At 47.9% G+C, this 23,556-nt stretch overlaps 1 protein-coding gene across 3 annotated transcripts in view; it reads left to right on the top strand.

The window, feature by feature from the left end:
* Window positions 1–23,556, top strand: part of ZHX2 (zinc fingers and homeoboxes 2) — a 193,626-nt gene that overhangs the window by 158,215 nt on the left and 11,855 nt on the right. For all 3 annotated transcript variants that reach the window (XM_009213535.4, XM_009213537.4, XM_003903121.5), the window contains one exon: window positions 15,454–18,190. In XM_009213535.4, the coding sequence (XP_009211799.2) occupies window positions 15,673–18,186 (2,514 nt within the window). In that variant the 5' untranslated portion in view covers window positions 15,454–15,672 and the 3' untranslated portion in view covers window positions 18,187–18,190. The remainder of the gene's footprint in view (window positions 1–15,453; window positions 18,191–23,556) is intronic.

Consider the following 23,556-nt stretch of genomic DNA (forward strand, 5'->3'; position numbering starts at 1 on the left):
TCAAAAAAAAAAAAAAAAAACAGATCTGCTGTAGATCCCTTTTAAAACACCAGGAATGTTTGAGGAAGGGAACAGGGTGATAAGATGCAGATTGCTGGCGATGAGTGCCTCTCACAGCTTACTCCCAGTATGTGCAGGGAGGTGTTAAAGACAGGGATGACGTGATCAGATTCGTGTTTAGAAACATGATGTTCAGTCATGGCATCGGTTGTGAGGTATGGGGCAGTAAGCAATCTATTGCTAAAAATAAAGCCTTGAAGTTTGTGAGTGGCTTACTTTTCTTGATAGGCAAGGACTGGATAGGCAAGGTTATTCCTATTAAAATGTCATCCCACTCATGTCCTGAGATTCTTTCTTAAGGAAGAGGGAATGGTGTGAGGTTAGAACCAACCCAACAAGGATGACAGGTGACCCTGAGAGAATGTTACAAATAGGCATCCCAGCAACCATGCTGTCATGGCAGGAAAAGGCTGAGAACTGCTGTTTTAGAAAGGAATGGTGGCAGCGAGGCGGCTGGCCTGAAACTGTGTCTGTCGGGATGTTTTCAGTTACAAGTGACAGAAAACTCCATCAAACTGGTTTAAACAAATTGACACCGTGGAAAAATCTGTGAGTCTGTTGGACTGGGACCCAGTGGGATTCAGTGGGACCTCATCGGGACTGGTTCTCTGCATCTCTCAACTCAGCCTTCAGCTCAGCACCCAGGCATGCTCTCCTCCATCGTGGCGAGATAGCCACTGGTGCCTCTTGGCTTCCATCCAATGCCCTCAGCAACTCCACCAGAAAGGAGCACATTCATTCTCCCAAGGGTTCCAGTAAACGCCCCAGAATGGAATCCCACTGATTCTGACTGCTCTACTTGGATCGGGCTGTTCCTTAATCACTCACTGTTCCTGGAGGCAATGATGTTCTCACTGGGCAGGACCAAGTCACATGTGCAGTGCTGGGGGTTTGAAATGGGCCAGGCATGTGTAGGGGTCTTTCTCTAGAAAAACGGGATGGTCATTGCCAGAGGAGGAGGGAAAGGGCACTAGATAGGCAATGCCGGCATCCAGCCGGGGAGGCCCAGGGCTCAGGCCAGGGGCGGCACTCACTGCAGTTGTGGAGGAAAGCCCCCGAGCAGGGCCTGGAGCAGAGGAATGAAGAATTAGGAGACCTCATGGAAGCAGAGTCAGGAAGGCCTGGGGCATAGCAGACTCCAGGATGGGGAGGACGTGGAAGAGCCAGTGCAATCCCAGTTTCCAGCCCGAATGACTGAGTCGATACCGGAGCATTTGTTTGGAATAAGGAACATTACAGAAAGATAGGGTTTGGGAAGCAGGTGATGAACTTGATTCTAGATGTGTTAAATCTGAGGTCTATGTGAGAACCCCTACTCCTTCCCCCAGTGGTGATCATAGATGCACATGGCATGCACTTGGAAGAGACTCTTAAAGCCACCCAGCTCAGCTGCTGCCAAGTTTCCCCTTCTCCTGGTGGGGATAAATGAGTAGACCTTGTTCTCCAAGTGGAATTGGATCATCCATCATCCTTTTTTTTTTTTAGACTCAGTCTCACTCTGTCACCCAGGCTGGAGTGCTGTGGCACTATCTCGGTTCACTGCAACATCTGCCTCCTGGGCTCAAGCGATTCTCCCACCTCAGCCTCCTGAGTAGCTGGGATTACAGTGCCCACTACCACACCTGGCTAATTTTTGTATTTTTAGTAGAGACAGGGTTTCACCATGTTGACCAGGCCGGTCTCGAGCTCCTCCTGAACTCAAGCAATCCACCTGCCTTGGCCTCCCAAAATGCTGGGATTATAGGCATGAGCAACTTTGCCTGGCCGGATCATCTATTTTTTTATTCAAGTATTATTTTTCCTGGTTTCCTTTTTTTTTTTTTTTTTTTTGAGATGGAGTCTGGCTCTGTCACCAGGCTGGAGTGCAGTGGCGAGATCCTGGCTAACTGCAACCTCTGCCTCCCAGGTTCAAGAGATTCTCCTGCCTCAGCTTCCTGAGTAGCTGGGACAACAGGCGTGTGCCACCATGCCTAGCTAATTTTTGCATTTTTAGTAGAGGCAGGGTTTCACCATGTTGGACTGGCTGATCTCGATCTCCTGACCTTGTGATCCGCCCACCTCGACCTCCCAAAGTGCTAAGATTACAGGCATGAGCCACCATGCCCAGCTTATGTTTCCTGGTTTTCATGAATTATTCTGACTTTGTTAAGCTTTCAGTGGAGAGTGGCCACTCCAACCTTTGTCCAGTTACGAATCCATCTAGTCCCTCCTGTCTTCTTGCCAGCCGCCTGCAGCTGGGAAGGAAAGTCTGGGGCTCTGGAGAGGAGGGGCCAGGGCTAGGAAGGTTGGTTTGGTAGATATCTGCAAGGATGAGCAGATCTTTGGGATGGATGAGTTCACCAAGAAGGATGGAGAGGAGAGGGATGAGAAGAGCCAAGGGCATGGCAATGCACCTACTGAGAACAGAAAAACAGAAGAGGAAGCCGAGGGGCCAGTCATGGTGGCTCACACCTGTAATCCCAGCACTTTGGGAGGCCGAGGCAGGCGGATTGCTGGAGTTTGGGAATTTACCACCAGCCTGGGCAACATGGTGAAACACTGTCTCTACTAAAATACAAAAAAAGTAGCTAGGTATGGGGGCATGCACCTGTAGTCCAAGCTACTAAGGAGGCTGAGGCATGAAAATTTCTTGAGCCCGGGAGGCCAAGGCTACAGTGAGCTGAAATCACTGAAATCACACCACTGCACTCCAGCCTGGGCAACAGAGCAAGACTCTGTCAAAAAAAAAAAAAAAAAAAAAACAACAGAAGAAGAAGAAGAAGGAGAAGAATCGAGATCAAGAAGGAGCAGCCAGTTTTGAGGATGACAGTTTGCTCTGCAGAGTCAGTGATGGGGGATATATTTGGCAGTTTAAGATAAAATTGTCAACAGAGCTGGGAGGGCAGAATCCACAGAGGTGAGGGGCGAAGCATGCAGTAAGAGAAGCAGTGAGCAGGTGTAATCATAAACTTCCTTTGAGAATTTTGACGGTAAAATCATTTTAACAACAGGTACCCTCTGTTGTGAGCTCCAAGCTCATCTAGGATCAGGCACAGAACCAAATATACTCAAATTAGCTCACTGGATACTCTCGGCCGCCCTTTGATGTGGCTACCATTTTCATCCCCATGTTACAAACGGAAAGGCTGAGGCTTCAAAGGATTGGTGAACTTGTCCAGGATCTCTCACCCATGGCATGGAACCAGACCTCGAAGGCAAGTCTCCCACTCAGGAGCCTGAGCTCTTCACCTCTGCCATAGGATGAAGGAGCTGATATAATGATGTGTAGATGGCGGTGGAATCGAGCTGTCAGGAGAGATTTAGCCTTGCTTTTCATGTTTGCTTTGCTTTGCTTTGTTTGCCTTTTTATGGAAACGGCAACCTGAGATGTTTGTAACCCAAAAGGAAGGGGACCCAGTGGATGGAGACAGGAGTTAACAGATCCCATGAGTGCTGAGCTGGAGGCCTGGTAGAAGGATTAGCCTTTTAACAGGGAGACCAACTACCTCCTCCTAACCAACTGGAAAGCAAAGAGATGCTTGGAGATGGAAAAGATGAGCTGGATCTCAGCAAGATACAAGGCAAAATCTACTAAAACAGAGAGGCAGAGTTGGGAAATTCATATTGTAACAGTTACATAGGAAATTCGAGAGGTAGGAACAAAAGATGAGTGAGAAGAAATCTCAGAGCGGCGTGACCAGGTGAGATGAGCTAGCGGAAGTGCGCAGCACCTGATATAGTGGCTGGCCGCTGAGAGGCGCTGTGGAGGAAAACGGGGTCTGATGGGAGAAGGGGTGGAGCAGTCCTTCTGAACATCAGTTTGCCAATCCCCTCACCACTCCCACTAGCTTACTAATCAAAGTCACCCTGTGATTAGTCCCAGAACATACCAGTGTCAGAGGTCTCCATTCGGGCCAGTTCTGCAGGTGAAGGCTCACCCCATTTTATAGCTGCAGGAACTGAGGTTGGCCATGGTGAATTAACATGCAGCATTTGGTATTCTCTGGCTTGCGTGTGGGTTTAGGGGTTGTGAGGTGGGCAACAAGGCTGTGGCCAGAGAAGAGTAGACTCCTAGTAAGTGATGAAGCCAGGATTCAAACTGGGAGTGCTGGCTTCAGCCTGTGTCCCACTTGAACTGACCTGGTGGGCACTAATGCTGAGCACTGATGGAGAACAAGGCCCCTGGAGGCCAAGGCTTTTCCTGTTGAAGAGCTTTGGAATTCATTGGTTCAGAGTAAATGAGTAAATTTGGGGCTCCAGGTTCACATGGGTCGAGACCCGGTCTATCTTCTCAGGCATCAGTGGCTTCCTCTGCCCCTGAGTGCTGACTACCCTGTCTGAAGCCACCACCCTATCCCACCTCTGGCAGGACACCCAGCCTCCTCTCAGGGCCCTGTGTCACCCAAATGTGTGGCGATGCTCACACGGCAGGCGGCGTGAAGCAGTTGCAGACCTTACTTCAAACTTCCGTGGGCCACTCATGTAGCTTTTTTGGTTAGAAAGGATCATGTCAGCTTTCTTCCTAACAAGAGCTTTTCAGAATAGCTCGTTGAAAAAGACATCGCAATTCAATTAAAATCTTCCTCCTTTGAACACTCCCAGAGGGGCAAGGCCACTTGGAATTTGTGAGAAATCTAATTTATAGACACAGTATCAGGAAATAGAATTGTTCACAATGAACAACTGTGTATCATAGGGATCAAGCAGCAGGCATGGAGCCAGGATTATCTGGATTCTACCCTCTTCAGCAAGCCATTGAACCTCTCTGAGCCTCAGTTTCCTCATCTGTAAAATGGAGATCCCAGCCATCGGTTGGTGTTCTGGGAATAGTAGCGATTATGCATGTAAGCCAGGTATGGTGGCTCCCACCTGTAATCCCAGCACCTTGGGAGGCTGAGGCAGGGGGATCACTTGACCCCAGGAGTTTAAAACCAGGCTGGGTAATATAATGAGACCCTATCTCTACAATTTTAAAAAATGGTTTTAATAAGCTGGGCACGGTGGCATGTGCCTGTAGTCCCAGCTACTCAGGAGGCTGAAGTAGGAGGATCACTTGAACCCAGAAGTTTGAGGTTGTAGTGAGCCATGATCATGCCACTCCACTCCAACCTGGGTGACAGAGTAAGAACCTGTCTCTAAATAGAATACAGTTTTAAAAGATTATGCATGTAAACAACATTTTAGTACTATCAGGTTTCCTTGATCAACAAACCCCATCTTTTCTTTTTAAAAATGTCTGTTTGAGCAACTAAGCAATACAAAAAGTTAAAACACAAACACAGATAACAGGAAATCGCTTCTTACATCTCAGCTTTCCCAAATCACCAACCCTCTTTCTGTGGATCTTGTTTATAAAGATGTTGTATGCTATGTTATCAAGCAGCCAGCATTCTGTTTTCTTTTCCAGGATTGTACTTTTGTACAATTCTTCCCCCGTTTCTACCTCATCCTCCAAATTGTCTGTCATACTCTTTGGGAGCATTAATACAGTATTGCACTCTTTGGCGCGGCAGAGAGCTTTGGTTGTTTGTAGTTTTAGCTGCAGAAAAAAAAAAAAAAAAGCAACTACGAACATCTCTGTGTCTTCATGGGACAGTGTGTTTCAGCCCAACCAGTTCTGAATTAGAAGAAGCCGAGTGATGTCTTGATTCCAAAGGTAGCAAACAAGGCTGCGCAGCAGTTGCATGACTTCTGATTAAAAAGATACATTCCCAGGCTCTGCACCTGGAGGCTTGGGTGTAGTAACTCTGGACTGAGGTTCGTGAATGGTATTTTTACAAAAAGCCCTCCAGGTGATGTGTGATGGTTTGGGAACCACATTATAGGCCCAACCCCAAAATTCAAATTTGGATTTAAGACAGAATGGGGAAAAATCAGAAAACTCAGGAATTAACTCTCGGTCACCAGTGGCCTCTCAGAGGCAATTCTGTTAAACAGATGAGAAAAATGGAGGCGAGGATGGAAATGGATGAGAAGAGAGCTGGATTCCTGGAGCTCAGAGCAAAGCCCTGGCCCTCCGCTTTGTAGCATCTAATTCCTCCTGCCCTGCCCCCACCTGCCACTATTGCCACAACATATCTACCCAGCAGAATGCCTTCTGGGGGGGTGTCATGTTGTGATTTTAAAACACAAAGGAGCAATTTCTGCCCCCATCCCCTCAAAAAAGATCTACCCTTGATGAACTGAGGCAGAATCTGTTAACAGCCCTGTCAGAAGACCCCACAAAGCTAAAAGCATCCTTTTTGGTTTTGATGTCTTGACAAGATGCTTCCTTTGAAAGCTCCCAGACAGCCCTGTTATTTCTTCTGACAGCCCCAGTGAAAAGCTCTGCGATGAGACGTGGCATGCCTGTCAAAGCCCGGAGGTGTGATTCCCTGAGAGTGAGCAGCTCTTGAGCACTCCCTGGGCTCAGAGCACTGCCGCCCTCTGGATAGACCCCTGGGATCCAGGTTCTGCAGCTCCCTCTGGCCTCTGAACTCCCAAGCGCTAGAGATCCCCCGCTGCAGAAGGCCTCTGCAGTCTGACTCCTCACCTCCCCCAGATGCCTCCCTAGGGAGGTCAAGAGCAGAGCCATGTATCATCCTGACAGCCAGACTGTGAGCCAGCCACCTTGAGAAGTTTCCAGGGGCTGCTGTGGCAGTTTGAACCATTTTTTCCTTCTCCCAGGGGCTGCAGGCCACGTGCAGGGAAAGGTCAGGAAATGCCACCACCTGTCTCTGGAACTGACGGTGGGAAGGAGAAAGAACAAAGGATGCAGAGGAGGGTGCTTCTTGGGGAGCCTTACAGAGCCCTGTACCTTCAAGCTTGTCACACCTGCGTAGGAGCATCCTTACCTAGGAGCCTGTTAGAAAGGCACAGTTATGGCCAGGTGCAGTGGCTCACGCCTGTAATCCCAGCACTTTGGGAGGCCGAGGTGGGTGGATCACCTGAGGTTAAGAGTTTGAGACCAGCCTGGCCAACATGGCAAAACCCCGTCTCTACTAAAAATACAAAAATTAGCCAGGCATGATGGTACATGCCTATAATCCCAGCTACTGGGGAGGCTGAGGCAGGAGAATCGCTCGAGCCCAGAGTGTGGAGGTTGCGGTGATCTGAGATTGTGCCACTGCACTCTAGCCTGGGCGAAAGAGTGAAATTCCATTTCAAAAAAAAAAAGCACAGTCATAGGCCCTACTCCAGACACACTGAATCAGCATCTGTATTTTAACACAATCCCCAGGTCTACACATAAAGTTCATATCCCAGTTTTACTGCTCCAGGCTGTGTGACCTTGATCAAGCTCCTTCACCTCTCTGAGCCTTAGTGTCCACAGAGGGTTTTTGAGAAGTGAAACTTAGCACTTAGGATACACTAAGGCTTTGGTGAATGTTGGCTGTCATTATTGTTGGGGAATTGATTAAGGGAGAATCAGAGCTGTGACATACAAACCCCAACTATTCAGCCATTCCGTGGTGGGGAAGAGAGGCCAAACCAAATGGGAGAAAGTTCCAGATGAAAAGTGAACAGCTCCCAGTATCTGCTTAAAGGAGAAGCTTGGAGGTGGGAGGGAAGGATATCTCTTGGCAGCCTGGGCCTTGACCATTTCATTGGGGTTAGCTGAGATTATTGTTCAGCTGCCTGGTTTGAGGGTTTGTTCTTCATTGATGTGCCTCTTTTCCTGCCAGCCCCACCCCACACCTTGAATCCAAGACCCCTCTGTTTCCAGGACCCTGCCCAAAAGGCTTTGATCCTCCGTTGCCTGCAGACCAAAATCCCAGCTCCCTGGCTCGGCATTCCAGGCTCTTCGCCATCTTGCTGCAACCTAAGTTGTTCAGCCTCCTCCCTGCCTCTGCCCTCACACCCCTGCCCCTTACCCTCAGTCCTTGTCATTCCTCAGATGTTTTCTTGCCTTCTGACTTGCTCATGCTGTCTGCTCAGCCTGGGAAAACTAGGTTGCTTTGATAGGAGTCACTCTCACTTTCCTCTACCTCACAGAATTCTACGCCACCTTTGAAGCCCTGTTTATCCAGGAGAGGCTCTGTGGTGGTGTGCCAAGCGCACAGGGTTTGGATAGACTTTGGTCAAATTCCAGCTCTGCCATGAACTAGCTGTGTGACCTTAGGTGAGACAGTTACCCTCTCTGGTCTTGGTTCTTTCATCTGCAGATTGAGGGTAGTCACAGCTGCTCTGCAGAGTTGTGAAGACTCACCAAGAAAGCATGGAGAATTTTCGTTAATAGTAGCTATTACCATTTTATTTCTAAGAAAAGGAAAGTTACCTCCCCTGGAAAGCCTTTATCTATCCTCCCCCAACCCTGCCCTACAAAATTAAGTACAGCCTCCTCTCTGTTTCACAAACCCTTTCTCCTTCTTGTATTTGCAACATCCACCTGTTCCACTGTCACCTTCTCAAGGAGGAAGTCCCCGACCACCCTGCTTAAAACCTCAGGTGGCCCCGCTCTACACTTTTAATGTGTTCCCTGCCTTACTCTCCCCCATGGTGAGTTCTCCACGAGCCACAATTTCTGTCCATCCACCACTGTATCCTCTGCAACTAGAACAGCATCTGGCACCACTAGATGCCCTATCAGTGTTTGTCGACTGTCTGAACCAGTCACTTCGTGTGCCATCGAAGGGTGTTTGGATGGCGGTGCCCTGCCCAACTGTTGTAGGATGAGCTATGCTCCCCTAAAATCCATATGTTGAGGTCCTAATCCCCCATGCCTCCGAATGTGACTGTATTTGAGATAGGATAATTAAGGTAATTAATTACTCTAACTTCAAGGTTACCTGAGGTCATCAGGTGGGCCCTAATTCAGTATAACTGGTGTCATTATAACAAGAGGAGTTTAGGAAACAGACTCCCACAGAGGGAAGACCTCAGAAACACACAGGAGGAAGACGGTCATCTCCAAGCCAAGGAGAGAGGCACCCGAGGAACCCAACCCTGCTGGCACCTTGATCTCCGACTTCCAGCCTCCAAAACTGTGAGAGAATAAATTCTGTTGTCTAAAGCCACCCAGTCTGTGGTATTTTGTCATGGCAGCCCTAGCAAACTAATATGCCAGCTACGAACTCCTTGAGGACAGAGCTGTGGCGTCTTCATCTTTGCGCCCCTAGCTGTTCCCAGGGTTCTGGCTCATACTCATACTCAGTAAGCAAGGGTCTGATTGAATTGCATTCCACTTGCAACAGGGAAGGTAATGATGGAAGAAGCACCTCGTGGCGAAGGGGAGAGCCTTGCACAGACACCAGAAATGGCCTCTTTGTCATTGTCTATGTAGACTGGTCATTTCTCTTTTATATAAACCCTGTCTCTGCAAAACAAACAAACAAACAAAAAAAGGCATGTATTCCAAGGCAATTTATTCCAAGGCATTGTTATGGTCTCATTATGGTTAGGGTTTCTTTGAGGTGCATAGCAAGTGCTGCAGTGGATAAAAGGAAAACTGAGTCAAGATCAAAAACATGTAAAGGCAGCAAGGGTGTATTTGGAGCTCCGGGTTCCTTTCCATGTAACATGTGCTTGTCATACTCTCGGGTATCCCATGAGGAGCAGGACTTCGGACAGAGAGGGGCGACACAGAGAATAGCTGCCTTACCTCCCCTCCCTTCTCTTGGGAACCAGAATCTTAAACAAGTGTGCTTAGTTCTGACTTGTTCAGGCAGCCTCCTGAGGGCAGGGATGTTTCTTGCTCCAGATAAGGGATGGTCTGTCTACAGCCATACTACCCTGAACGCGTCCGAAATCGTCAGACAGGGGATGGTATATGACTGGCTGGAGTCTCCCCGCTGCTGGGCCCTGGTTGGAACGCCCTGCAACTTTTACGTGTTTTCAGGTTGGCACAGGATGTGATTGTACCCAGTTCAGACGTGCTGAGACACTGGTCCAGGGCAAGAACCACGACTTGCAGCAGGTCTGCTGGGACACGTGGCACTCACTGTAGAAGGGACTGTGTTAGAGTTTATTCTTAACATGCATTTTATGTATTCATTCATTCACTTATTTTTTATTTTTGCCAACTTTGACCCGGGCATATCAGACCTGAAGACTTTGCTCAAAACATTTTAGCCTTCATTCCAGCAAGTACCTGGCTTCATGGTGCTGGTCCTCACCTTGCTGGTGGCTCACAGGCTTTCAAAATGACAGATGCCAACATGCTACTGCCCTTCAGACACCCAGTCCCTGGTGCCAGGATCGTCCTTCTAAAGGCCGTGTTTCTTGCAGATCCACCAAGAGAACCCTAAGCAATAGATTCTCAAAAGGCTCTGTGTTTTCTGAGCTCTCCTTCTTCTCTCTTTTCTTCCTTCTTCTTTTTCATCTTCTTTGGTTTGGATTCCTGGTTGCTGAATGAGTTTTAGAAGATGCTTTTATTTTCAGCCACAGTTTTTGAAACACTGAGAAGCTTCCAGGCCATTTTACCGCCATTCACCTTATTTTAGGGACTCACTTGTCAACAGATTTAAATAATGCGGGATATGGGAAGTTTCGGTAAAAAAGATATTTCCTCCCCTGCGTCTACTCCTGCCTGATGCCTTCTTTCTGCAGGAGGAAAGTGTCTTTCCCCCTGTTTTGAAAAATTTAATTCAAATGTCCCAAGCCCTTTGGCCAGTGGGTGCAAATTTAGCCACATTCTGCTGTGTTAATAGTACATGTTCACATGTGTGTTGTTAATTTAATTTGTTAATTTAATTTGTGATGCTGGGTGTGATGGCTCACACCTGTAATCCTAGCACTTTGAGAGACGGAGGCAAGTGGATGACTTGAGCCCAGGAGTTCGAGACCAGCCTGAGCAACAGGGTGAAATCCTGTCTTTGAAAAAAAAAAAAAAAAACAATTAGTTCAGGCGTGGTGGCTTATGCATGTGGTCCCAAATTCTTGAGAGCCTAAGTCAGGAAAATCGCTTGAACTGGGAAGCAGAGGTTGCAGTGAGACAAGATTGTGCCATTGCACTCCAGCCTGGGCAACAGAGCAAGACTCCATCTCAAAAAAAAAAAAAAAAGACCTTTCTGCCTTGATGAAGTTTCTGTTCTTGAATGGTGCTGTCCAATATGACTTCCCACAATGATAGAAATGTCCTTTGCTGTATCAGACAATAGCCACCAGCCACATTTGCTCCTTGAGCACTGGGAATGTGACTAGCATGACTGTGGTACTGAATTTTTAATCCTATTTCATTTTAATTAAACTCAAAGGCCACATGTGGCTAGTGGCTACCATATTAGGCAGAATGCTTCTGGAGGGAGATGCAAATGATAAACAAGTGGATAGAAACTTGTTCCTCTTTTAACCACAAAACATCAAAGTATGATGTCAGCTATTGAAGAGTGCCGTGAAGAAAGCCACGCGGGGCGAGGAAATGGAGAGTGCCGGGCAGGCGTTGTTTTGCAGAGGGGCGGCTGTCAGCGAAAGCCTCCCTGTGGGAGGGTGACTTTTCAATGGAGACCTGAAAACCAAGCCGCTGTCTCTCGGGGTGGGATGTTCTGGCAGAGGCGCTGTGAGGGGAGTGAGGTCCTGACAGAGCCACTGGAGTGTGAAGGGCGGTGGGAGAGGGGAGCCGGGGCCGGAGCTTGCCAGGTCTTGGTGGTGCCATTGCTGGAGATGAACTCTGGAGGCGTGGAAAGTATTTGAGAGGTGAGATCAAGACCTGAAGATCACGGCAGGTAGAGGCTGGAAGTGGCAGTTTAAGCATGGTCAATAAAAAGAAGCAGCTGCCCTCTTCTCTGGTTTGCCCCTGTCCTCTCCTCACTGCTGCCCGAGGAGCCTGCACCCCACTGCTGATGAATTTGACCAGTCTACACATGCCGGTGCTTTCATCTTAGAGGGGCCAGGTTCTGGGTTCACCAGTGGGGGAATGGCCCTCTCCCAAGCCCTGCCCAACTGTGTCACCTGAGCCCCTAAGCAGGTGGACGTGGGCCTAGACTCTCAGAATTGATTGTGAAAATAAGTTCTTCATTTCGGCCTTTATGCCTTCTCTTCAGTGGGACTCAAACCCAGGCCCGTGGGAGAGGCCAGAGATGAGATGCCATCCCCTGCGTTCCCTTCCCTTTCCTTCCTTTCCTGGAGGTCGGGGATCTCTGTTTCAAAACATGTCTCCTGCCTCCTTTAGCCCATCAGCTCTCCATTCTCTGTTAACTAATAAGCAAATTGTTCCTGTACTTCCAAATCATCGTTTGTTTAATGCAGTTCCAATCAAAATTCTAATAGAATTTTATTTCACAGGTGATATTGATCCATGAGACTAGATTATCAAAATAACCAAGAACTGTTTTGCGAAAAGAAAAAGTAATGAGGAGGAACTCCACTAGATATAAAAATGTACTCTAAACTTACAAAAGTTGTTTTAGAAGCAAGGCATAAGTGCAGTACTCAATAGCTAGATCAATACACAGATTAGATAACCCAGAACCAACCCTAGTAGATACAAAATTTGTGTATGATAAAGGAGGTTGCTCAAAAATTAGTTAGAAAGGAAATAATAATGCATGCTGCTGAGATGGTTGGTAACTCTCAAGAAAAATAGTTAGAATTGTCTTACAGCTTAGCCCAAGATAAATTCAATACCAGATGAGTTAAATGCAAAAATAAAGTTAAAACATTCTTAAGAAAATGTAGATTAATATATTTCAGCTATCAAGACAGGGAATCACTTCCTAAATATAAAATCACAATGGAGGAGGCTACAAGAGAAAAAAATTGGTAAATAGATTAGCTAAAAATTAAAATTTCTACATGTTAAACATTAAAAATGTATATAATATGCACAACTGAAAGATAAATGATAGGGCCAGGCGTGGTGGTTCACGCCTGTAATCCCAGCACTTTGGGAGGCTGAGGCAGGCGGATCACCTGAGGTCAGGAGTTCGAGACCAGCCTGACCAACATGAAGAAACCCCGTCTCTACTAAAAGTACAAAATTAGCCTGGCATGATGGTGCATGCCGTAATCCTGCTACTCGGGAGACTGAGGCAGGAGAATCGTTTGAACCTGGGAGGCAGATGTTGTGGTAAGCCAAGATCATGCCATTACACTCCAGCCTGGGCCACAAGAGCAAAATTTCGTCTCACCAAAAAAAAAAAAAAAAAAGGTAAATTATAGACTGGAGAAAGTTTTGCAACAAACTAAGTAAAGCGTTAATATTATTTATGTAAAGAGAACTCTTGCAAATTCATAATAAAAACCATTACACTCCAGCCTGGGCCACAAGAGCAAAATTTCGTCTCACCAAAGAGAAAAAAAGGTAAATGATAGACTGGAGAAAGTTTTGCAACAAACTAAGTAAAGCATTAGTATTATTTATGTAAAGAGAACTCTTGCAAATTCATAATAAAAACCACAGAACGTCAAAATATAAAAATGACATAAGCAGACAATTTACAAAAGAATATAAATAGTGAGCAAATCTTTGAAAACAATTAAACCTTATTGTCAATCAAGAAAAGCATGCAAGCATATTAAAACAGTTTTCTTGGCCAGGCAAGGCTTACACCCACGATCCCAGCACTTTGGGAGACAGAAGCAGGTGGACAACTTGAGCCCAGGTGTTGGAGACCAGCCTGGACAACATGGCAAAATCCCTGGACAACATGGCAAAACGCTGTCTCTACTAAAAATAAAAATAAAATGATTAGCTGGGCATGGTGGTGTGTGCCTATAGTTCCAGCTGCTCGGGAGGCTGAGGCAGGAGGATTGCTTGAGCCCGGGAGATAGAGGTTGCAGTGAGCTAGAATTGTGCCACTGCACTCCAGCCTGGGTGACTGAGCCAGACTCTGTCTCAGAAACAAACAAAAATCCAAAAAACTGTTTTTCCCTATCTAATCAGCAAGGCTTTTTAACAGTAGTATTTTACCTAGGCTGGATTGTGAATCAAGCCCTCTCATACACTACCAAAGAAAAGGCCAACTGAGGCCAACACTCTACCGTATATATGGGTCAAGAGAACCACTTCTAGGCATCCATCCAAAGGTAGTTATCAGAAATAAGGATTAAGGGTATTTACTGCAGTTTTGTTGATAAGAGTCAAAAACTGGAAATAAATGTTCAACAAAAGTCCAATTGCTATAAAAAAGAATGACTTTATGTCCTTCGCAGGGACATGGATGAAGCTGGAAGCCATCATTCTCAGCAAACTAACACAGGAACAGAAAACCAAACACCACATGTTCTCACTCATAAGTAGGAGCTGAACAATGAGAACACATGGACACAGGGAGGGGAACATCACACACTGGGGCCTCTCGGGGGGTGGGGGACAAGGGGAGGGAGAGCATTAGGACAAATACCTAATACATGCGGGGCTTAAAACCTAGATGACGGAGGCCGGGCGCGGTGGCTCAAGCCTGTAATCCCAGCACTTTGGGAGGCCGAGACGGGCGGATCATGAGGTCAGAAGATCGAGACCATCCTGGCTAACACGGTGAAACCCCGTCTCTACTAAAAAATACAAAAAAAAAAAAACTAGCCGGGCAAGGTGGCGGGCGCCTGTAGTCCCAGCTACTCGGGAGGCTGAGGCAGGAGAATGGCGTAAACCCGGGAGGCGGAGCTTGCAGTGAGCTGAGATCCGGCCACTGCACTCCAGCCCGGGCGACAGAGCCAGACTCCGTCTCAAAAAAAAAAAAAAAAAAACCTAGATGACGGATTGATATATGCAGCAAACCACCGTGGCACATATATACCTATGTAACAAACCTGCACATTCTGCACATGTATCCCAGAACTTAAAATAAAATTTTAAAAAAGAAGTCCAATGGCTGAACACATCATGCGTGATCTATCCCTACAATGTAATAACATGCATTATAGGGATATACCACACATGACTATTTCACCACGTGATGAAATAATGATTTTTAAAATCATCATTTTGCTCACTATTTTTGGAAATGGGAAACTGTTTAAGTGAGATGAACAATAAAACTACAATATTGGGGGGTGATTGCTTTTTTTTTTCTTTTATACTTTTCTGCGTTTTCTGGATTTTCTATTGTGATTTTGCCTTTATGATAAGCAAAATGTTCATATCTGTTTTCTAACGCCTGGATAAATTTCATTTGCCAGCCCTGGGGACACGTCTGGCTTCCGAGGTACCGTATCTAAAAGCAGCTTGCAAGCACACCATCTGCGACATTCCCTCTCACCACTTCAGAAGATTTTAGTACCTGTCTACCTTTCCTGTATTCCTTTGTCTCTAAACATGAAATGGTGACCCTCATCCACCTTTGCTTGGTTTGGGCCTGTTCTCACCTCCTTCCCAAAAAAAGGAAGAGAAGAATAATGCGATCTTTCTTGTTTATAAGCACTTTCATGCCATCTGGGCATACATAGGTGTTTGATTTGGGTGCCAGTTGAGATGGGTCATGGGAAAACTCATAAAGAAGTGCCAGTTTCTTTTGCCTTGTGAAGAGACACTGACCCTGTCTTTGTTCTTGCCCACAGATATGATGCTTCCTGGTGTGTTTAGTGGTTGGTGCCATTGCAATTTTCTGTGCTGAAATCATTCTGAAAACTCAAACAGTAGACTTCAGCATACAAGGAAAGCCAAAGCCATTTGAGGGGGAATAAAGCCAAAAGCCCTTCACCTTATTCGTTCCAAGAATCTCACCATCCCCTCCCTACCCCCCTCCAAAACTAAGCCATTGCACACAGACAGGCAGCATGGCTAGCAAACGAAAATCTACAACTCCGTGCATGGTTCGGACATCACAAGTAGTAGAACAAGATGTGCCCGAGGAGGTAGACAGGGCCAAAGAGAAAGGAATCAGCACACCACAGCCTGACGTGGCCAAGGACAGTTGGGCAGCAGAACTTGAAAACTCTTCCAAAGAAAATGAAGTGATAGAGGTGAAATCTACGGGAGAAAGCCAGTCCAAAAAACTCCAAGGTGGTTATGAGTGCAAATACTGCCCCTACTCCACACAAAACCTGAACGAGTTCACGGAGCACGTCGACATGCAGCATCCCAACGTGATTCTCAACCCCCTCTACGTGTGTGCAGAATGTAACTTCACAACCAAAAAGTACGACTCCCTGTCCGACCACAACTCCAAGTTCCATCCCGGGGAGGCCAACTTCAAGCTGAAGTTAATTAAGCGCAATAATCAAACTGTCTTGGAACAGTCCATCGAAGCCGCCAACCATGTCGTGTCCATCACCACTAGCGGCCCTGGAACTGGTGACAGTGATTCTGGGATCTCGGTGAGTAAAACCCCCATCATGAAGCCCGGAAAACCAAAAGCGGATGCCAAGAAGGTGCCCAAGAAGCCCGAGGAGATCACCCCCGAGAACCACGTGGAAGGGACCGCCCGCCTGGTGACAGACACAGCTGAGATCCTCTCGAGACTCGGAGGTGTGGAGCTCCTCCAAGACACATTAGGACACGTCATGCCTTCTGTACAGCTGCCACCAAATATCAACCTTGTGCCCAAGGTCCCCGTCCCACTAAATACTACCAAATACAACTCTGCCCTGGATACAAATGCCACGATGATCAACTCTTTCAACAAGTTTCCTTACCCGACCCAGGCTGAGTTGTCCTGGCTGACAGCTGCCTCCAAACACCCAGAGGAGCACATCAGAATCTGGTTTGCCACCCAGCGCTTAAAGCATGGCATCAGCTGGTCCCCAGAAGAGGTAGAGGAGGCCCGGAAGAAGATGTTCAATGGCACCATCCAGTCAGTACCCCCGACCATCACTGTGCTGCCCGCCCAGTTGGCCCCCACAAAGGTGACGCAGCCCATCCTCCAGACGGCTCTACCGTGCCAGATCCTTGGCCAGACTAGCCTGGTGCTGACTCAGGTGACCAGCGGGTCAACAACCGTCTCTTGCTCCCCCATCACGCTTGCCGTGGCAGGAGTCACCAACCACGGCCAGAAGAGACCCTTGGTGACTCCCCAAGCTGCCCCCGAGCCCAAGCGTCCACACATCGCTCAGGTGCCAGAGCCCCCACCCAAGGTGGCCAACCCCCCGCCCACGCCAGCCAGTGACCGCAAGAAGACAAAGGAGCAGATAGCACATCTCAAGGCCAGCTTTCTCCAGAGCCAGTTCCCTGATGATGCTGAGGTTTACCGGCTTATCGAGGTGACTGGCCTTGCCAGGAGCGAGATCAAGAAGTGGTTCAGTGACCACCGGTATCGGTGTCAAAGGGGCATCGTCCACATCACCAGCGAATCCCTTGCCAAAGACCAGTTGGCCATCGCAGCCTCCCGACACGGTCGCACCTACCATGCATACCCAGACTTTGCCCCCCAGAAGTTCAAAGAGAAAACACAGGGTCAGGTGAAAATCTTGGAAGACAGCTTTTTGAAAAGTTCTTTTCCTACCCAAGCAGAACTGGATCGGCTAAGGGTGGAGACCAAGCTGAGCAGGAGAGAGATCGACTCCTGGTTCTCGGAGAGGCGGAAGCTTCGAGACAGCATGGAACAAGCTGTCTTGGATTCCATGGGGTCTGGCAAAAAAGGCCAAGATGCGGGAGCCCCCAACGGTGCTCTGTCTCGACTCGACCAGCTCTCTGGTGCCCAGTTAACCAGTTCTCTGCCCAGCCCTTCGCCAGCAATTGCAAAAAGTCAAGAACAAGTTCATCTCCTGAGGAGCACGTTTGCAAGAACCCAGTGGCCTACTCCCCAGGAGTACGACCAGTTAGCGGCCAAGACGGGCCTGGTCCGAACTGAGATAGTGCGTTGGTTCAAGGAGAACAGATGCTTGCTGAAAACAGGAACCGTGAAGTGGATGGAGCAGTACCAGCACCAGCCCGTGGCAGATGATCACGGCTACGATGCCGTAGCAAGGAAAGCAACAAAACCCATCGCCGAGAGCCCAAAGAACGGGGGTGACGTGGTTCCACAATATTACAAGGACCCCAAAAAACTCTGCGAGGAGGACTTGGAGAAGTTGGTACCCAGGGTAAAAGTAGGCAGCGAGCCAGCAAAAGACTGTTTGCCAGCAAAGCCCTCAGAGGCCACCTCAGACCGGTCAGAGGGCAGCAGCCGGGACGGCCAGGGCAGCGACGAGAATGAGGAGTCGAGCGTTGTGGATTACGTGGAGGTGACGGTCGGGGAGGAGGATGCCATCTCAGATAGATCAGATAGCTGGAGTCAGGCTGCAGCAGAAGGCGCAGTGGAACTGGCCGAATCGGACTCCGACTGTGTCCCTGCAGAGGCTGGCCAGGCCTAGACAGGTAATTCCACCTGCTCACCCAGGCAGCAGCGGAGAATGCAGCTTGCTTTCTTTTCGTTGCCAGGGTTGGTATAGATTGTAGGGTACAGAGATGTTGACGTAGATGGTGGCTTCTTTTTCTTGTAATTAACAAATAAGAATGGTGTATATTGATCACGTACAACATGATGTTTTGAAATATGTTTACCTAGTGGGATGGCTCAATCGAGCTGATTCACGTACGCATTACCTCACATACTTATTCTTGTAGTGGAAGGGTCTGGTTTTGGTTTTGGTGTTTTGTTTTGTTTTTAGTGACAGAGTCTTGCTCTGCCACCCAGGCTGCAGGGCAGTGGCTCCATCATAGGTCATCGCAGCCTCAAACTCCTGGGCCCAAGCGATCCTCCCCCCTCAGCTTCCTAAGTAGCTGGGACTTCAGGCACCTGCTACCACACCCAACTAATATTTTAACTTTTTTGGAAGAGGCGGGGTCTCACTTTGTTGCCCAGGCTAGTCTCAAACTCCTGGACTCAAGCAATCCCTTTACCTCTGCCTCCCAAAATGCTGGGATTACAGGCATGAGCCACTGAGCCCAGCTGATGAGTTATTTGTAAAGGTTCTTTGAAAAAGGAAGAAAAATGGGGGCTGATGGAAACTATGCCCTCATTTGTAAGGCTGTGCGCAGGGAACAGCACCGCTGGCTGTGGCCTGTTTGGGTGCCAGCCTTCAGGCCTGTCCATTCTGAAGTTTAGTTGTGACTGTTAGAAAGCACATCCTGGCCGGGCGCGGTGGCTCACACCTGTAATCCCAGCATTTTGGGAGGCCGAGGCGGGCGGATCACGAGGTCAGGAGATCGAGACCATCCTGGCTAACTTTTTTTTTTTTTTTTTTTTCTAAAAATGCAAAAAATTAGCCGGGCGAGGCGGCGGGCGCCTGTAGTCCCAGCTACTCGGGAGGCTGAGGCAGGAGAATGGCGTGAACCCGGGAGGTGGAGCTTGCAGTGAGCCGAGATCGCGCCACTGCACTCCAGCCTGGGCGACTAAGCGAGACTCTGTCTCAAAAAAAAAAAAAAAAAAAAAGCACATCCTCCCTCTGTGTTTTATGTTTGTTGCTGTAAAAACACCAAACATGAAGTGGTTGTTTCTTTTTCTCTCTCTCTTTTTTTTCCCCTTTTCTTTTTGGATTTTTAAAAAATACATATCCACGTTTACTGAATCAAAGACTTGAGGTTATTCTAATCGGAAAAGGCTTTGAAAGTGCTTGGTATTTGCCTTGTCAGGGCTAAAGGAAGGTGCCACTGTGCTTGGGTCCCCATAACCCCTTCAAATCTGGAAGAGCCGGGTGTAAATTAGGCCTGTAGAGCCACACAAGCCATGGGGAAGGGCGGTTTCCATGGTTACTAATGGCCGTGTCATCCCCATAATGGGACATGCCACTGAAGCCCTTGGTGTTCTGCTTCCTAAGAGGTCAGTGCAAATCCAGGCCTGAAGCACAGCAGCTCGGTGGTGAGTTGAGAAATGGGGGCGGTGGCAGGGGGAGGGCTGCGGGAGGGAAAGGAAATATTACAAGGAGGAAGATACAGGGTTTGCCCAGGTAGGCTTCTGCAGAGGTCACTCAAAAGACCACAGAATGGGCCTCCCCAGTTATCTTTACAAAGGATAAAATAAATGTAAGAACCTCCCGAATGACTGATAAGGTCCCAAAGGCAGCCCTGGAAATTACCACACCTCTGTCTTAATGAACTTGGACAACTTTGGCCAACCACGTCGCTCATTAACTCATTGATTCAGTAATAAAATGAGGCAGCTGACAAATAAATGAAATTCTCTAGAAACCTTGTTTTGGCCAGTTCCATCCGCTATTAAAAGAGCACTTTAACGAGCAGTCAGTCCCAGAATGCCATCATTCTCCATTCTCCTTTTTCCTCCCACTTGGAGGAGGAAATGCCTGTGTGTCAAAGGTGCGGGCGCAGCCCAAAGGGGAGGGCACGAGTGAAAGGAGGGGGATAGAAGTGCACTGAGGCCACAATGACAGCAACCTCCCACCTCTACCTAGCCACCTCTGGCCATTTTCCCACCTCGGAAGAACCTACCAGTCTAGCCCATACCTCCCTCATTAAAATGAGGGAGTGATTTTTTGTTTGTTTGTTTTTGGTCCACATGAAAGCTCCTTGCTTGCCCCATCTTTTTTGTTTGTTTGTTTGTTTGAGACAGAGTCTTACTCTGTTGCCCAGGCTGGAGTGCAATGGCACGATCTCAGCTCACTGCAACCTCCACCTTCTAGGTTCAAGAGATTCTCCTGTGTCAGCCTCCCAAGTAGCTGGGATTACAGGCATGTGCCACCCCACCCAGCTAATTTTTGTATTTTTGGTAGAGACAGGGTTTCACCATGTTGGTCAGGCTGGTCTCAAACTCCTGACCTCAGATGATCCACCCGCCTTGGCCGCCCAAAGTGCTGGGATTACAGGCGTGAGCACCCATGCCGGGCCTCCCATCTTCTATCCTTGATCTTTTCCCATCCATGACACTTGTCTACATGATTGCTTTTTCCTCCCACCCCAGAGAGGACAATAGGATTCAGTTCCATTCAACAGTACCTTCTGAGCGCCTACTGTGTGCCTGCTGCTACTCCAGGTGCTAGAAACAGTGCCATGAGAGAGACAGACATCACAGTATCCATTCACATGGAGCTCGGGCAGGCCAAGAAGAGAGGAAATCGCACTTTCCTTTACTCATCACTGTGATGTGTGTTACAATGGGGAAGGGCACAGCTCTGTGTGGGGGCTCAGAGGAGGAACACCCAGGTCGGGGGTTAGGGAGCTTCTTGGAGAAAAGGACATCCGACTCATGGGATGAGAAGGAGTTAGCCAGGTGCACAGACAAGGGAAAGAAGGGTCCAAATGGAAGAAGCAGCATGGCCAAGGTCCAGAGACAAGAAAAGGAATGGCACTAGTGAGAAACCAAAAGAGGTTGGGCATAGCCAAAAGGTAGAGCTTCGGTTCGGTAAAGGATAAGAGGAGGCAAACTGAAAGCAAACTCAACGGTTTCCCATAACAGGCAAATCTATTCTGAACAAGTTGTGTTTGCTGAATTTGAATAGAAAGATGCTTAGTGTCTCTGTATCCCAAGGTAAGCTCAGATGGCACTTCCAGGGCCCCATGGCTGAGCAGGAGGTTGTCTAGGGGCAGCAGTTCTCCAGAGGCCCCTGAGGCCCCCGTCCCCATCTCTCCTCTCCCAAGCTATACCACCACCACCAGCTGAAAATGCTCATGGGGGTGGGATGTTACCCTGGCTGATGCCCCAGTGGCCCAAAGAAGACAGTAATGAGGGAGGGAATGTTAAAATCATACAGAAAACCTTTGGGGAGGAAGGATGGAGTGATGAACGAAGGCCACCTGAATAGCAGAGGTCGAGGCTGGTGCTCTGCTCTTACTTAATTCTCCTCAGGAGGTAGCTTCTCTATAGTTTTATAAACCCAGAAACAGACTCAGAAACCAAAGAACTTACCCACATTCATCCAGCCAACACATGAGTTTGTCTCCAGAGTCCTCACTCTTCCTCCTGCCATCTTTACCTCGTTATTTCTGACAGAAATTCTCCATTTCTAGTTGATACCTCCCTTCTCAGGACAGGGACTAGCTGTGTCCGGGAAAAAAAAAAAAAAAAAAAAAAGGAGCATACAGGAACCCCACTTTATGTTTCATTATGGTAAATGCCCCAACTGTGAGCTAGAAAACATCCCTAAACAGGATGCTAAGATCTGTTCCACACGTGGCAACATCAGATATCCCTGATGGCTCCCTGATATTTTGGAGGTCCATTGTTTTGTTTTGTTTTGAGACAGAGTCTTCCTCTATGGCCCAGGCTGGAGTCCAGTGGTGCCATCTTGGCTCACTGCAACCTCCGCCTCCCAGGTTCAAGCAATTCTCTTGGCCTCAGCCTTCCAAGTAGCTGGAACTACAGGTGCGTGCCACCATACCCAGCTAATTTTTGTATTTTTTTTTTTTTTTAGTAGAGATGGGGTTTCACTGTTGGCCAGGCTGGTCTCAAACTCCTGACCTCAGGTGATCCACCAGCCTCAGCCTCCCAAAGAGCTGGGATGACAGGCGTGAGCCACCACGCCCCACCATTGGAGGTCCATTGTATTGAGAAAGGGGCTGCCGTCTGCACTAGGGGTGGCATTGAAGGTTCTCCCACATCCTGGACAGAGGCACTCCTTAAAGGATTCTTTCAATTTAAAGGGAAAAGATATCTCTCCAAATTACTTCACAGTTTTCGTGAACCAAACACATGAGTCTCTTGAATTCATAAATATTCAGTGATGTCCCTATTTAAGTACTTATTTATTTAGGAACCTGCAGTTCAGTTCAGTTATGACACATAATAATCCTGAAATAATTCATGGTTTTGACTTTATAAAAGGTGTTATGTGATGCGCAAGAGGGTGAAGGGGGAGGAACTTGAGCAAGCAGCTGAGAGCTGGCTCTAGGACTAGATTTCCTCTGTAGGCGTTAAGCATTTCCTGCAACCAAATCTCTCTAAACTCTGCAAGGCTTAGGACAGCATTTGACTCGGTCCAGACTCACCTTGGCCCTGAGGTTAGGCACAAAGATAAGGAGTACTTCCCAGCCTTTGAATTGTGTTGTCTCGATTCAGTCCCTGTGTCTGAAGAACCTTTGAGTCATTCCATTGAGGGACGTGTCCTAGGAAAAGGCTGAAAATTAAGTTTGTTTTTTCGGAAAAATGAGTCAATGTACTTGAGCAAGACATTGTCAGACATCAACCTTGATGTTTGGTCAAACGGAATATTCCGTTACTATTGCTAGTGAGGGTACCCATTGACTGACACCCACTGTGTGTTCAGTTGCCTTCTAAGCACGTCTACTAAGTCATTTCAACTTCATGCCCACCCTGTGAGGTAGGTACAGGCTTTTCCCCATTTTACAGAGGGTAAAACTGAGGGTCAGAGAAAATGAGTGACTTGCCCTGTGTTCCTCAGCCAACAGCTGGAAGACCTTGGAAGCTACCTCTCAACTGTCAGGCCAGTGCCTGATGCCAGCCACTTTGGCCCTGCCCTCTCCAACAGTGGCACCCACCACCACAGCCCGGAACAAACAGAGTGTGGTCATTTCTTGATTTTGTATGGGAGTGGAAACTAATCCACAATGTATTCTTTCAGCAAGAACTTTAGAGAGCCCTCTTTGTGCCAGGCACTGTGCTAGTCTGTGTAGATTTGCCAGAATGACCAAGACACAGCCCCTACCTAATCTCAGTTAATAAAGGTGAGAAATGGACATAGAAACACCAGTTTCCTGAGAGCAGTGCACACAGAAACCGGAGGAACTAGGAGGAGAGGTGGCTTTTCCAACATGTTGTCTGATTCAGAACC

The sequence above is a fragment of the Papio anubis genome, chromosome 8 (assembly GCF_008728515.1).
Source record: "Papio anubis isolate 15944 chromosome 8, Panubis1.0, whole genome shotgun sequence".
NCBI classification, from domain to species: domain Eukaryota; kingdom Metazoa; phylum Chordata; class Mammalia; order Primates; family Cercopithecidae; genus Papio; species Papio anubis.